At 52.3% G+C, this 15320-nt stretch overlaps 1 protein-coding gene and 1 long non-coding RNA gene across 2 annotated transcripts in view; one reads left to right on the top strand and one right to left on the bottom strand.

Moving 5' to 3' along the window:
- TSPAN15 (tetraspanin 15) overlaps positions 1-15320 on the bottom strand; it is a 49601-nt gene that overhangs the window by 21306 nt on the left and 12975 nt on the right. Inside the window, exon 2 of the mRNA XM_058696553.1 lies at positions 935-1120. Coding sequence (XP_058552536.1) covers positions 935-1120 — 186 coding nt within the window. The remainder of the gene's footprint in view (positions 1-934; positions 1121-15320) is intronic.
- Positions 9690-10369, top strand: LOC131492775 (uncharacterized). Its single transcript, XR_009252280.1, has 2 exons — positions 9690-9875; positions 10093-10369. It is a non-coding gene; the product is annotated as an uncharacterized LOC131492775 (long non-coding RNA).

Here is a 15320-nt window from a genome sequence, read left to right as displayed (position 1 = left end):
TAGATGGGCAGCCGCCACAGCATTTCCAGCTCTGCCCGCAGAGCCCCTCAGAAGTGGCTTCCCAGCCCCCTGGCAGAGTGGGTGAGAGAATGTCTGAGGCTTGAAGGATATATCCCCCCACCCCTGCCCCATCACAAAGCAGGTATTGTCCAAACTGATGCCAGCAACTTCCAGCCTCAGGCAGCACCAACACACTGCTTATCAGGGCTTTTCGGACCTTCCCACGTGAGAGGTGACAGTGAGGTCAAACACACACGTGGGTACAGAGTGAATGGATCTGCCTACCCAGTACCCCCAGCTTTGGGGAGCCATCCCTCACTGCGCAGAAAGGGGGGCAGGTAAGGCTGGTGCCATGGCAGGCACTTACTTGGCCCGGGCAGGCCCATCAGAGACCTGGGACTTCGGCCATAGGTTACCAGGAAACGCTCTCTGGGATCAAGGGCCATAAACCCTCTATTGGCCTGAGGTGCCTAGTGACAATTGCAAAGAGAGCCTGAGGACCCAGCCTGGCATCCAGCTGGGAGGTGGCGAAAGAGCAGGAGCCCAGTGGTACCATCTAAAGCCCTGGTCTCAGTGTGGGCTTGCTGATTACGTGAGCCAAGGACTCACCACCAACGTCTTTGGGGTTTGCTTGCTCTCGTTTGAGTGTGGTTTCTCCCACTCGCAGCAGAGAGTCTAGACCAACACAGGGTTTAAGTAAGAAGAATATTCAAGTCAGCCTTTATATACAAAAGTGGAGGTGGCCTGGTCTCTCTTGGGCCAACGTAACAGAGAGGTTGATCCAAGAAACCCTCTAGAAAGTGTGGTTTGAGGCAAGGACTGAAAAAAAAAAAACTGGGCTGCCCAAAGGCCCAAGGGCAGTCTCCCCAGTTCTCTAGGGACTCCAAGGACCAACCCCCACCCACTGGCTGAGGGGTGCGTGGGGCCAACTCACCGCTTGGAGAAGGCACAGGTTGTCGCGGAGGGAAGCCAACACTCCGATGAAGGACACGATGAACATGATGACCCCCAGGAGGATGAGGATAATGGCTGGGGCCAGAAAGGCACTTTCGAGGGTTTTATATTTCTGCCGCTCAACTTCTGCGTAGATCCCCACCGACAGGATCAGGCCCCCGATCAGCTGCAGCAAGAAAGCAAGGAGTGAGAGCGAAGGACTGGCAGTCACTTGATTTTCCTACAAAGAGTTCGTCTGGGGGTTATGGTGCCCGTCACTGGGGGGCTCACCCCGGATGACCACAGATGAGGGAATGCGCTATGGGCTGGACCGTATTCCCCCAAAGTTCATACGGGGCACTGCTAACCCTCAGGGCCTCAGAATGTGACTATATTTGGAGACAGAGCCTTGAAAGAGGTAATTAAGTTAAAATGGGGTTATACGGGTGGGTCTTAACCCAGTATGACTGTTGTCCTTGTAAAAAGAAGAGATGAGGGACAGACACACACAGAGGGAAGACCACGTGAGGCCACAGGGAGAAGGCAGCCACGTACAAACCAGGGAGACAGGCCTCAGAGGAAACCAACCCTGTGAAACCTTCACCTTGGACTTCTAGCCTCCAGAGATGTGAGGAAATAGACTCCTGTGGTTGAAGCCACACGGTCTGTGGCGTTTTGTTACAGCGGCCGTAGCACGCTGATACGGGCTCTGTTTGGAAATGCCGCGTTAGAGGCAAATACTGGTGAGTCGGGAGAAGGGCCACTGGTTGGAGGGTCAGAGGGCCTGGGTTTGAGTCCCAGCTCCGCTGTTGCTAACCATGGGCTCCCTCGCCCGGGATCCCGTAGCAGTGTCCTGACTGACCCCCTCCAGCCCATTCTCCACACCAGAGTGACCAGGCAAACCCTCATCAGAGCAGGCTGGTTCTCTGTAAGAATAATAACATCAACCTCGATCACAGACGATAGGCCCACATGACCTGTCTGAGCTCACCACTCCCTCTCCTCCTTCTTCTCTCTGCTTTAGCAGCACTGGGTAAAACACGCTAGTGTATAATCCCAGGGCCTTTGCTCAGGCTGTTCCCCCTCCCTAGAATGCTCTGCCTCCTGACATCCACATGGCTCACTCCCTCACCTCCTACTTGTCTTTGCTCAATTGTCAGCTGCTTTGTGAGGCCTTTCCGGGCCATCTGATCTAGAAGGAGAAAATCCCTCCCCCTGAAAGTCCTGACACCATTCTCCCTTTTATTTTCCTCCTTTGCACTTACCAGTATGTAACAGGCAACTTTTTTCTGTTACTTTTGAATTGCTTGTCTTCCCCCGTAAGACTATAAGCTCCAGGTCAGGAGGGATTTTCCAACTCTTTTGGGCATCCCCAGCAACCAGAACAGTCCTGACATTTAGGTACCACCAGTGTTTACAATCCATGTGCATTGAATGGATGGGAACCAGACTTTCCAACCAACCCCCTTGGGTTTGAGGCCAACGCTGTCTACCCAATCTCCTGTGTGTCCAAGGACCCTGACATTCCATGCTACACACTGCTGGGGGCAAGGACACATCATTAGTTATGCTGCACTTCCCCTCCAAGGAGAAGGTGGTGTGAGAGAGTAACCAGAGCTGAGGTGCAGCCAGCTAAGGTCCCCGAAAAGGAAGTGAGGGATAATCCAGACGGGGTGTTGGCGAGATAGGCCACGAACATAGCTACCCTAGAGTCACATCCAGAACCCTGAGGAGGCTGCCCCTCCAGTTACTCACTGCTCTTAAATTGGCTCAATGTTGGGGCGCCTGGGTGGCGCCGTCGGTTAAGCGTCCGACTTCAGCCAGGTCACGATCTCGCGGTCCGTGAGTTCGAGCCCCGCGTCGGGCTCTGGGCTGACGGCTCGGAGCCTGGAGCCTGTTTCCGATTCTGTGTCTCCCTCTCTCTCTCTGCCCCTCCCCCGTTCATGCTCTGTCTCTCTCTGTCCCAAAAATAAATAAAAAACGTTGAAAAAAAAAAAATTAAAAAAAAAAAAAAATTGGCTCAATGTGCCTTCAAAATAGATCTCCGTGACTTCCTTCTAAAGAGCACTAAGACTGCATCCTGGGTAAAGGGAGGTGCCTGTTTTCCCCTAACTTTTGACAAGTAGTTGAGGATGTCAAAAGTCAAACAGACCAAGCTTATTTAGAACCCCCCCCCCCATCACGGAGGATTGCCAGGAAGCCATCTCCCCCTGGGGGTCCACTGTATTTGAAAAGATAATCCAGGATTACTGAGACCCACTCCCCCCAGCCTGAAAGGAAGAACTTTCCAGCGCAGGAGGTGCTAACCCAGCTGACAGGCTCAGCCAGGAGTTACTTATTAACAAGTTGACCATATCAGGAAAACCATGAGTGAAACGATGTCATCGAAAGTACCCACTTGGGGGGCGCCTGGGTGGCGCCGTCGGTTAAGCGTCCGACTTCAGCCAGGTCACGATCTCGCGGTCCGTGAGTTCGAGCCCCGTGTCGGGCTCTGGGCTGATGGCTCGGAGCCTGGAGCCTGTTTCCGATTCTGTGTCTCCCTCTCTCTGACCCTCCCCCATTCATGCTCTGTCTCTCTCTGTCCCAAAAATAAATAAAAAACGTTGGAAAAAAAAAAAAAAAGAAAGTACCCACTTGGGTAAATGTTTACATTTATAAGGCAGAACACACACACATACACACGCGCACACACACACACACACACACACAGAAAAACTTCTATAGGAAATAAAATCTACCTTTAACAGAGCAAGATTGTCTGGTCAGTTCACGCTCCAAAAGCCAGAACAAGGTAAAATGATTGTTCAAGGCCGTCCTGAGCCCTGTGGGTCCTCTGGGAACAAGAACAATCACTTTAAAAAACCCAGTCTCCCCCTTCTGAATTACTGGACTGCTAAGGAATCGCCCACTGAACCCTAACCCTGAATCAGACCCAGAGCCCGGAGATCCCTCCACCCCAAAGCTGAAGATCGTGCTTAAAGAAGACTGCACAGGAGGGAAGTCTTCACAGCCCAGGCAGGGAGTGAATTAAATACGCAAGGACACAGTGTACTTGAGGGCTTCAGAGGTGGGGTTTTATCCTCTGTCTTGATGAAAAGTGAAATTCTTCTACTGTGGCTGACCCAGCAAGATAACATCTAAGTATTTTCAGAATTGCTTCCATATACTTCTACGAATTTTGTGTTTCCTGTTTTAAAGATTTTTTTAAGTTTATTTATTTATTTTGAGAGAGAGGGAGAGAGCACACGAGCAGGGGAGGGAGAGAGACAGAGAGAGAGAGAATCCCAAGCAGGCTCTGCTCAGAGCCCGATGCAGGGCTTGAACTCATGAACCGCCAGATCGTTTCCGGAACCGAAACCAAGTGTCGGACACCTAACCAACTGAGCCACCCAGACATGTCACTGTTTCCTGTTTTAAAGGAAAACAGGCTCTTCTGGGCTGGGGGGACCCAGGCCCTGACATCTGGGCTGTCCCTCATTCCTGCCTAAGGCTATGCTTCTGGGTTAAGGTAGCCTGCTTTGGAAACCATCTCCAAAACAGCAGAGCAGAACTGACCCCAGCCCTCTCCATAAAGGCAGTCAGTGGCTTCTTCTATTTTTACAAGCTCCCTAGAGCCCCGGGACCCACTCCAGAACAGCCTTGCCGGCAGGAAACAAAACTTCCTTTGGTCTGAGCTCCCTCCTGTTGCAAAGCATCGCATTTTCCCTGCCGGTCAGCCTTACAACATTTCCAGACCACCAAAGCCCTAGGAAAAACTGCTGTGGCAAACTTAACCCAAGCCTCCTGGCTCCACGAGCACTGTGCACTGAGTCGTCACACGCATACTTCTCCTGGCCCACCCACTTCTGCCACCCCAGCCCCCCTAGCGGCCTGGCAGACAACTCCTGAGGCGGCTCCCAACTCAGCACAGGACGCTCTGGTTTCCTCATTCAAGTGATCAAGGGTCAGTGGGCCTGGGGAGAGGCAGCCATACCCCCTTTCCAGGAACTTTAAGATTTCCAGTTATATTTACATATCCAATGACATCGGTTTATGTTTGCATTTGAGTATAAAACTAACTGTCATTGTGAGCATGCGATCCCATCCAGTCCTCTCTGCTAATTATAGCCTTTCCCCCAAGGCTGCTGGGGGACCATTCCAGCTCCAGCCAGAAGCAAATGGCCCATCTGTCATGCAGGACATCTTCAGCTACAGACAGCTGGGGGGGTGGGGGGGGTGGGGGGTGACCACATGGCCATGCCCATGTGGGGCCCAAAGCGGGGGGGGGGGGGGGGTTGCGGGATGCTGCTGGCAGCCACAGGCCAGGCCCAAAGGCCCAGGCTTTGCAAGCCCTGTGGCATCATCAACAGGCTGTGCAGGAGCCCCGTGGTCCAGCATCAACTGGGCCTGAAGGTTCCCGCTGAGCCCTGCAGCTTGGAACCAGTTTCCTTCTCGGCAGGGAGAAACCCAGCTTCACACAGCTGCCGGGAAGCAGGAGGCCCTGTGACATTCCAGCCCCGGCGTCTCCTCCTTCAGGAAGCATCTGGTCACCAGTCTGCCAGCTCACTCCCAGCTGACGCATGTCTGCACTTACAGACCCGTTTCACCCCCAAAGGCACATACCAGGCACCTAGTATGTCCCAGATCCTGAGGTCACAGGGGTCACAAGACCAGATAGTGGTCAGATAGGGGTCAGAGAGGTGGGAATTGACCTCTACAGTCCACTGGATGGAATTCAGCGGGTCTTTGAACTGGGGTTGGAGAAAAGGTCATACCTTTACTTTTGTTAACCTCTAGCTGAAATGTTTCTGGCACAAAAAAAGTTGACGATTCCCTCCCTGGTCCATGGGAAGCAAGCTGCGATTCTTACCATGGAGAGGCACAGGGGGCTCTGGGAATTCCATAGAAAGTAATGGGGAGAAACAGAATGTCAGGAAATCAGGATGGACTTCCTGGAGGAGTCAGTGAGTGTTTCCTGGAAGGTCCCAAGAACGGCTCCATTCTGGAACTGTTTCATGAGGCACTCAAGGCTCCAGAGTTCTCTGTTGGGCCCAAACAAAGCACTTTTCTGCGTTTCCAGCTTTGAAAGGATGTGAAGGGTAGCTAAACCCCAAGGCCCAAGAGAGATTTTAGATAAGATGGGGTGAGCAGGGCCCCTGCATCCGGCCAAGCAACCCTGAACCTCGCATGTACCAGCCCTTCTGCCCCGGGCCAATCCTGCCTGGCCCTGGCCAGACAGCCCCCTCCTCCACAGGCTTCGTACCAGCTTCTCTCCCGTACAGACAGACGGGGGTGCCGGAAGGAGCGGCAGAGGGGAGACAAGAGGTGGGAGCTGGCGTTCTGGGCCTCCGTTACCAGCTCAGTGCTCCTGGCCACGTCATGTCTCCTCTTTAAGCCTCATTTTCCACCGGTAAAATAGTGAAGCCCGCTGCCGCTTACAGAGCGGTTACGCTTACCAGCAGCCTGCATGCGCTATACCAGGTCAAGAAGGCTGGTCTGAGATGTCCTTGCAAAATACACCGGCGCCCATAGCGGGACAGCGCTGCGTTCTAGGATGATGCTACTGTCCAAGATCGTAGCCACTTGTCACGCTCTCGAAGTGTGACTCGTGTGCCTAAGGAACAAATTTTTCATTTTATTTCGTTGGGCTTAATTTGAATTTGACCACGTGAAGCTCGTGGCCACCATATTGGACAGCACAGCCCTAGAGTGTGCCCCTCACCACTCCCCCACAGGGGTCCTTTCTGAAGTCACAGAGGCCAGCCTTATTTAAAAACCATGTGCCCTAACCATCCAGCCACTAGCTAGAGAAGGTTCAGTTAATATTCACTGACCTCACTCAGCAGAAAACCGTCTCTTTGCCCAGTTGCCCCAAGAGAGCTCAGCTCGTGCTGGCCCACTCCTCCTGCCCCTAAGGAAAGCAGGACAAGCAGGATCCAGAAGGTCCTGGCAGCGTCCCCAACCCAAGCTGACATAGGGCCCATTCTGTCTCCTCAGGAAGACTGGCAGCCCCACCCCAGGACCACTGAGCAGTATTCCCCGCCCTTGGGTGCTTGACCCGGTGTCCCGCCCTGGCCCCAGCCCTACCCACAGTCAGCCCATGCTTGGGGAAACCAAACCAAAGCCAGCCCTTGGGGAAGCAGCAGTGGCTGTCCCCTCCTGCCGGTGAAGGATCCAGTCTCTGGTCTTCATCACCGGACTTTGCTGACAGCTCTGCCTTGACCCTGGACAGGACTTCTTTAAAACAAAAAAACTAGACATCAAGTGCAGAGAACCTGGTTAATTGCAATCCTTGGTCCATGACATTCTCTGACACAGCCCGCTTTTGCTTGTAATGTAATAAGCACCACTTCTTATCCAGTTCTCCTGTCCCCGCTGATTTGGCACGACCCTGTTGTCATACATTAAGGTTCCACATATGCTTAGGTCTGTTTCTGTCTCCTTATCCGGTCCATCGGTCAACCTGGCTATCCCCAAACAAACCTCCCCGTCCCAGCGACTCCCGATTGGTAACACATCTGGGCATCTGGTAGGCCAATTGCCTCATTTATGTCTTCTTCCCAAGTGGCCAGATATCTTTGGACATCAATTCTTCCATACACATTTGAGAATCACTTTGTCAAATTCCATGAAAAAAAAAAAAAAAACCCTGCTGAGGTTTGACTGGACCACATTGACTCCATAGATCTCTTTGGGGAGGACTAACATCTTTACTCTGTCAGGGCTTCTGGTCCATGGGCATGGTGTATTCCTTCTTTGTGTCTTCTTTATTATGACTTCTCTATAAACAGTGCTCTCCATCCTCCTCCAGGCAGAAATGGGGAAAGGCCTCCAGAAGGCTGGAGGGCCCGCCAGTTAGGTCTAGGGGTGGAAAACACAGAAAACAAACCTCTGGGAAGCAAGGTGGGCACATCAGTCTGTTTTGTGCCCCCTCCCATCCCCAGCAGTCAGGTAGAGGCTTGATTTAGAAGACCCCTCCATGGACACAGAACGTTCCAGGCTACGAGGGAGCTAAGCTGGGAGGTCTGGCAGCCCCAGCTACTAGAGGCAGCCATGGCTGAGAGTGGAATTTCTAGTTAAGAACCCCCACATGTACTGAGCACTGTGGGTAAGAGCCGACTCAGCTGGGCCTCTCCTTAGGAAAAGTTGGGGGGCAGACATGTGGGGAGTGGCAAAACAGATAACCAATAACGATGTTCTGAGACAACAGGCACAGCAATCAGGTCCTCCTGGGAAGTCAGGAAAGGTCCATTGGGGGTTCCCACTACTGGACCCTCCACGAGGGCAGGGACCACCGGCCCAATGCACCTGTCCGAGGGATGAATCTGAGAAATGACCTTGCTTCGGATGCCCCGAAACCCAAAGAAGAAGCCTTGGGGATCCCATTCTAGAACAGAACGTTCCACGGCTTATGGATCAGAGTGATTTATGGTTATCTGAAACCCGGGGAAAGAGCCAAGGCAAAAAAAGGAGAGTCCAGGGCAGATCCCCTCCACCCAACACACTCCTCTCCCTGGTTTCCTTTTTCCCTCTCCAGACCTCTCCCCGCCCCCCCCCCCCCCACCCCATGCCTTCACTGTGTCAGAACCAAGACAGCCAGAAGCCACATCCCTCCAGGGCTGTGTTCCCATGACATCTGAGTGATTATCTCAGCCCCAGGTGGGCCCCAGCCAGGCAGGCTCATTAGCAGAAGCCAATCTGAACAGAAGCCACTGAGCCCTGGAATGCACCCTGGACAGGTGGGCCTGGCAGTGGGGACAGGAAGCCCCCCAGCTCTGGCCTCTGCAAGCAGCACCCTGGGCTCAGGGCTGTGGCTGTTGGCGGGAGTGGGTCAGGTGGCCCAGGCCGCCCCACCTCTCAGACCTTTTAAAAGGACACACAGGCTCACAGAGGTGACGAAGGGGCTTTGTCCCAGACAACAGGCCCCAGAGAATCCCCGATTCTTCCACTGGCCTGGGGCTTTTCCCAGAGACAGCATGGGAATCATCCTTCAGAACCTGAAGCGAAGGCAAGAGGAACTTCAGGGATGGGGTCGGGGAGTGGGCGGGGGTCTCCTGTGACCTCACTTCTCCCTGACTCTCCAGGCTGCTGGAAGGAGAAGCTCCAGTAAAGGAGGCAGCTGCCTGGAAAGGACTGGGCAGGGCAGGGCAGGGCAGTGGTAGGGGAAGGAAGAGAAGAAGGGCTTCCCAGCATCAGCGCAGAGGGCATTGAGGCCCCACAGCCAGGCTACCGCCTCCCAAGGGTCACCTGGCTGGGTTGGGCGTATACAAATTCAGCGTTGTCTCTACGCTAAGTGTTTGATGCTTCTTATTTTTAACGTGAGGTATAGTTTTATATCGAAGAAAAAAAAATGAATCAAATTGCTTTTTATATATACGTGGCCCTCGGCTCGTTCTCTCCCCCTCTGCCCCTGAACTAGAGTTGGAAGGCGGAGGAGGCATTCAGAACACAAGTGTCAGTGCTGGGTGTGTGCGGGGCCTTCAGAACTGCCTCCACGCCAAGGGCTCATGACTCCAGAGACACAAGGAGAAAAGGGGAGAGCGTCACACACTGAAAGGAGCACTGGGGGTAAGGGGAGACTATAATTCCAGCTCTGCCGCTGACTCCCATGTGACTTTGGGCAAGCCCTTCCTATCTCTGGGCCTCAGTTTCCCTGCTCCAAAAGGGAGGGTGTTGGCTACAAGCTCTAGAATCCCTTCACTGCTCTAGAAGTCCATGAAAACTCACAAGAGAATAGCCCCGCCTAGAATCCCGGCCACTAGCAGACAGAATGTGGCCCGAAGTCTCCTCTCCTGGGGTCCCCTGCTCTCCTACCTGGTCCAGGATGTCACATTCGGTATGAGAAAAAGCCCTGTAGGGGACAAAGGTCCCCCCACCCCAGCCTCCACCGAGACACGCACCCCAGGGCTGTCTCCTACAGCAGCAATGGAAAGGAGATGAAGAGTTGTTTGGAAATAGTAAAGGTGTAAGGGGCTAATTAACACCCATCCTCCAAAACTCAGCTCAAAGCCCTCCTCCCCTGGGAAGCCTTTCTGGATCACCCCAGCAATAGGGATCTCTCTCCACTCCCGATCCCCTGTGAAACCAACAATGGGAAGCCCTCACTAGTCCTGATATTTACAGTATTAATGATGCCCATTGAACAAATAATTCCAGCTGTTTATTCCCTACTGCACACAGGCCACGATGGCAGGACCCCGCAGCACCCATGCCGTCTTTGACCTCGACAACTTCAGAGGCTTCACAGACTATGCCGAATCAGTTCCACAGGTTCGCAGGACGTGTGGTGGCTTAGCTCCCAGACCACACCCTCCCCACAGAAGCCACATGACAAGCGGGTAGGGCCCACACCGGCTCACAGTGGCCTGATGAGCCACAATGTACCTGAAGCTCCTGACACCCAGCAGGTGTTCAACCAATGTTATTTCTCCTTCCACACTAAAGATATAGGACTGTTCTTTGGTTGTTTTTTTTTTTTTTTTAAGTTTATTTATTTTGAGAGAGAGAGAGGGAGGGGCAGAAAGAGGGAGAGAGAGAGAATCCCAAGCAGGCTCCTGGCTGTTAAAGCCCAGTCCAAGGCAAGGGGAGGGGCTCAATCCCACCAACCTCGAGATCATAACCTGAGCTGAAATTGAGTCAGCCTCTTAACTGACTGAGCCACCCAGGCTCCCCAAAGGTATAGTACTCGTCTAACACTGATGTTTCAAAACTCAAATCAGATGCCAGAAACCATTTCCCCTTTTAGAGACACTTTGGTTCATGGATAATTCGGGGAAAGGGGTGTCCCTATTCTGAATTCCAAGGCAGCATTCACTGATTCAACATACATTTCTTAAGTACCTATTATGTACCAAGCCCTGGGAATAAAAAGAGAAGATGTAGTTCCTGCCCTCAAGACACCTGCTCACCAATAAATGTAGCAGAGTTAGGGAAATACAATGCGGGAGTCGAGTGTGCAGAGGGGCCAGGGAGGAGCAGATGCTAAATCACAGGCAAGACCGGTGAAATCTAGGAAGGCTTCCCGGAGAAGGTGATGTTAATGGACTGAGTCCACGTAAGGCATGTAATAGACAAGCAAAGATTTCTGAAATGGATGAGAGGTTTCAGATACCCATGAAGGTGCCATGGAAACAGCAGGTTGGCACAGCTGGAGTCAAGCACGGGTAGATGGAGGAACAGAGGAGGCCAGGCAAGCCCGCAGCCACCAGGCCACCAAGGCCAGGCCTCTTGGATTAAACCCAAATGTCCATTCACTCAACATCTCTTCACTGAGAGGATTTGTAAGCCAGCGGTTCTCAACATTTTTCATCTCAGGACTCCTTTTCACTCTTTTGGAGTGGAGGCTCCCAGGGCTTTTATTTTTATGTCCATAAAAATCTATCAATCAGTTACTACCTAAGAAATTAAAACACATATTTTAAATATGTATTAACTCGTTTAGAAATACCAATAGATTTACATATTAACATACATAGCATGCTTTTTATAAAAGATTTTCCAAAAACCACAGAGGGAGAAGAGGGGCACGCGCTTTACATTTTTGCAAACAACGGGGGCTGATGGGAAGACGGCTGCTCCCCACTCAGTCCACCGCCACGTCACCACGCTGTGCCCTGAAACGCTCCGCGGAACACCCTCCAGGATGAGGGTGTGGGAGGCCAGCAACGTCTCAGCGTCACTATAAAAATGGTTCTGACTTCGCGGACCCCTAGAAAGGGTCCCCGCAAGGATCGCTGGAGGCCCACACTCTGAGAGCAGCTATTTGGGGAACTATAGCAGCGACCCAAACACAAAAGTCCCCGCTCTTGGGGGCGGGGGTTCACATTCTAGCTGGGGAGAGACAAATAAGAAAAACGCAGTATGCCATGGTTATAAGTGCTATGGAGAAGAAAACAGGAAAGGCCAGGGAGGCTGGGTGGGTGGGAGGAGAGGGGGAGGGGGAGACTGCCAGTTTAAATAGCTTAGTCAGGGAAAGTGACATTTGAGCAAAGACTTGACATAGGTGGAGGGCTCTCTACCGTCCACGGGGATGTATGGATGAACGGTCAAGCAGCTACCAACACCTTGGAATATGCTCCCGTGCTCACAGAAGAGCAGCCATGGGGTGACAGAGGGGGAGAGTGTGGAAGACGAGGTCAGAGGGCAGGGGTGGGGCAAAGCAGCTGCAGGGAGCCTTTGAAGCCCCTAAGAGGACTCTGACTTTTGCTCTGAGTAGGTGGGAGGCACACAGGTTTCTAGAGGAAGGTCTGACTGACTTTGATTTTTTTTTTGAATGATTATTTATTTTTGAGATGGGGGGAGCGAGGGGGAGGAGGGCCAGAGAGAGGTGGGGACAGAAGATCCAAAGCTGACCCTGTGCTGACAGGAGAGAGCCGGATGTGGGGCTCTGAGTCTGAGCCACGCAGGCACTCCCTGACTTTGATTTTTAAATGAGTTACTCTAGGGGCGCCTGGGTGGCTTGGTCGGTTAAGCGTCCGACTTCAGCCAGGTCACGATCTCGCGGTCCGTGAGTTCGAGCCCCGCGTCAGGCTCTGGGCTGATGGCTCGGAGCCTTGAGCCTGTTTCCGATTCTGTGTCTCCCTCTCTCTCTGCCCCTCCCCCGTTCATGCTCTGTCTCTCTCTGTCCCAAAAATAAATAAAAAACGTTGAAAAAAAAATTTTTTTAAAAATAATAAATAAATAAATAAATGAGTTACTCTAACTGACTGCTGGGCTGGGAAGAGACAGGGTAGGTAGGGGTGGGGGTTGGGGGGAGTGGGGGGAGGGGTGGAGGTGCAGAGGGAGAACAGTCAGGAATCTCCTGCAGTCACCCAGATGCCAGGCGGCAGTGGCCGGGACCACGGTGGGCAGGGAGAGGTGGCGAGAAGCAGGCCGACTCAAGATAGATTTTGAAGTTGCAATAGGGAAATAGCTGAAATAACTTAAACGAGGAGTCACATGCTCAGATTTGCTTTCAGAAGTTCTCTCACCGAACAGAACATTCACATGGCCCATTTGCCATCGAGGGGGAAATGCGCGTTAGCAATAGAGGGGGGCTGGCGGTCTAGCTTGGCACGGCTGGCAGTGCGGCGGCCAGACATCATATGCCTCTGAACGCAGCATCCCGGACCTTCTGCCACATCCCCTGTGCGGCGCTTATACGGGAAATGTGTGTGGCCTGAGCCCAACGACAAGGAACCTGTGAAACGAATCCAGAACGCTGGTGTTCTGCAGATCACCAGCCTGGAAGGCATCAAAAAATCAAAAGCAGTGGGGTTGAACTAGATTGGGGGATTCCAGAGACACGCCACAGCCAAGATAATGTGTGAACCTTGAGTGCATCCTGGTCGAGTCAAATATCTGTCCCAAAGGACATTTGAGGAACAACTGGGACATTTGTGGATATGACCCACAGATTAGATGAGGTTTTATTTTACAGTGATTTTTTTTTTTTTCAGATGGAGAGAGGCAGCGTGTGGGAGAATGCCTTTTTTGGAAAGCTGAACGCTGGAGTATCTAAGAGTGAGGTCACAAGGCTGCAGCTTCCTTTCAGCTGGGTTGGCAAAAAAGCATTGCACGGAGAGAGAGAGAGAGAGATGAGGGAGAGAGAGAGAAATGTTAAGACAAGATGTTAACGATTGGTAACCAAAGGCATGCATGTGTTCTTGAAACTCTTTCAACTTTTCCGTGGGTTTAAAAAAATTGGGGCGGGGGTGGGGGGTGGCTGGATGGCTCAGTCGGTTGAGCATCCGCCTTCGTCCAGGTCAAGGTCTCGCAGTTTTTGAGTTCGAGCCCTGCATTCTGAGAGCTCAGAGCCTGGAGCCTGCTTCAGATTCTGTGTCTCCCTCTCTCTGCCCCTCCCCGGCTCATTCTCTCTCTCTCTCTCTCTCTCTCTCTCTCTCGCTCTCGCTCTTGCTCTCGATCTCTCTAAAAAATAAGTAAGTAAACTTCAAAATAAATAAATAAATGTTTAAGTTCATTTCCCCTTTCACAACTTGATTGTGTGACTACTGATTTGAGGCTTCTCTAGCAACCAGGGTTCTCCAGCTTGCAAGGGAGAAAGGGCCTCTCCTGACCCCACCCAACCACGCCCCAGGCATCAGAACCAGGGAACAAAAGAGTGCACCCTACATGCCCCTGGGCACGCGGACTTCCTGAAAACCTGCTGTATGCACTGGTTGTTTGCGGAGTGCCCCGTGATGTAGCAACGCCAGGGCATGTCGGGTCTGCCCAAGCGGACTGTGGACAGCCAGCCCCAGGGGTTTGCAGCAACTTGGAGCCCCTCCCCCAGTGCCTGGCGCAGGGCCCAGCATGTGCAGCTGGTGATTAAGGGTGAACGCTCAGGGAGTCCCCAGCACAGCTTCCAACAGGAAGAGGGCTCACGCAGGCCCCCTCCACCCCTGCATTCCACATCACTACCCAGGCCCAGCCAGCCTTGCCCTAGCTGCGTTGTGAATTTCCCTAAACAAGCAGAGAGCAAGGCCCCAGTAGGTCTTGGTGGATGGGGCGGGCAAGTAACTCACGATCGTCCTGCCGGGATTCCAGAACATACAACCTTCAGGGATTCAGAGGTACTTACCCTCATGTTTCAGGTGCACTGGGAAACTTTTTTTTTTTTTTGCCAAAATGAGATTTGATGCAATGCACGAACTGTGGTGCTGTAGCCTGATTATTTTTAATGCATTCTTTGTATCGTTCTTTCACCATCTGTAATGTTTTAATCTTTTCACTATAAACCGTTGAGAAAGCGGGCAAGAGCCTTCTCTGGCCTGGAATGAATGCCCTAACCAAATGTATCAGTAACTGCTAACCAGAGCTAAATATAGGCTATAACAGGAACCTACCTATTATCCCTCCAAGAAAGCTGACTAGAAAACAGGCCCCCGTGGGCTCCGGGACAAGCTCCTGCCTATGTAGGAAGAGAAGCCTGGAGGAAGGGAGAAGGGGGTCTCTCTTCACCTTCAGTTCCTCCTCCCCTGCTTGAAAAAAATTAGGACCAGAGAACACACACAACGAACCATCGCGACGCAATCCTGGCGCTCCAACTGCCAGCTGAGGGAGGAGGTGAAGGTCGCTCACCACTCGATGAGGCTGGCCTGGGGCCACCTGGCAAAGAGTGCAGCCAGCCAGAGGCCCTCGGCCACTCAGGAGCTGTGTGACCTTGGACAGGTCACTTCCCTCTCTGAGCGCTAAACAGGAATGCTAACACCAACGGTCACTCAGAGGACCCCAGGAGAAAGAGAAACTCCTCTGTAAACTGTAAGGTGCTATAACACAACATGAGAACACCCATTTTTTCTTTAAAAGTCAGCAGGTACAAAGACCGTGTTAAGTGCCTTCACCTGACCAGGAGGTACCTACTATATTTCTTTCAAACAACTGCCGTTTCTTATTAAAATAAACACGATCCTGACCTAACCTACCGACAT

This window comes from Neofelis nebulosa, chromosome 13, assembly GCF_028018385.1.
Source record: "Neofelis nebulosa isolate mNeoNeb1 chromosome 13, mNeoNeb1.pri, whole genome shotgun sequence".
In the NCBI taxonomy this organism is placed as follows: Eukaryota; Metazoa; Chordata; class Mammalia; order Carnivora; family Felidae; genus Neofelis; species Neofelis nebulosa.
Note: the sequence above shows the minus strand (reverse complement) of the source record. Positions and strands in the feature narration are given on the sequence as shown.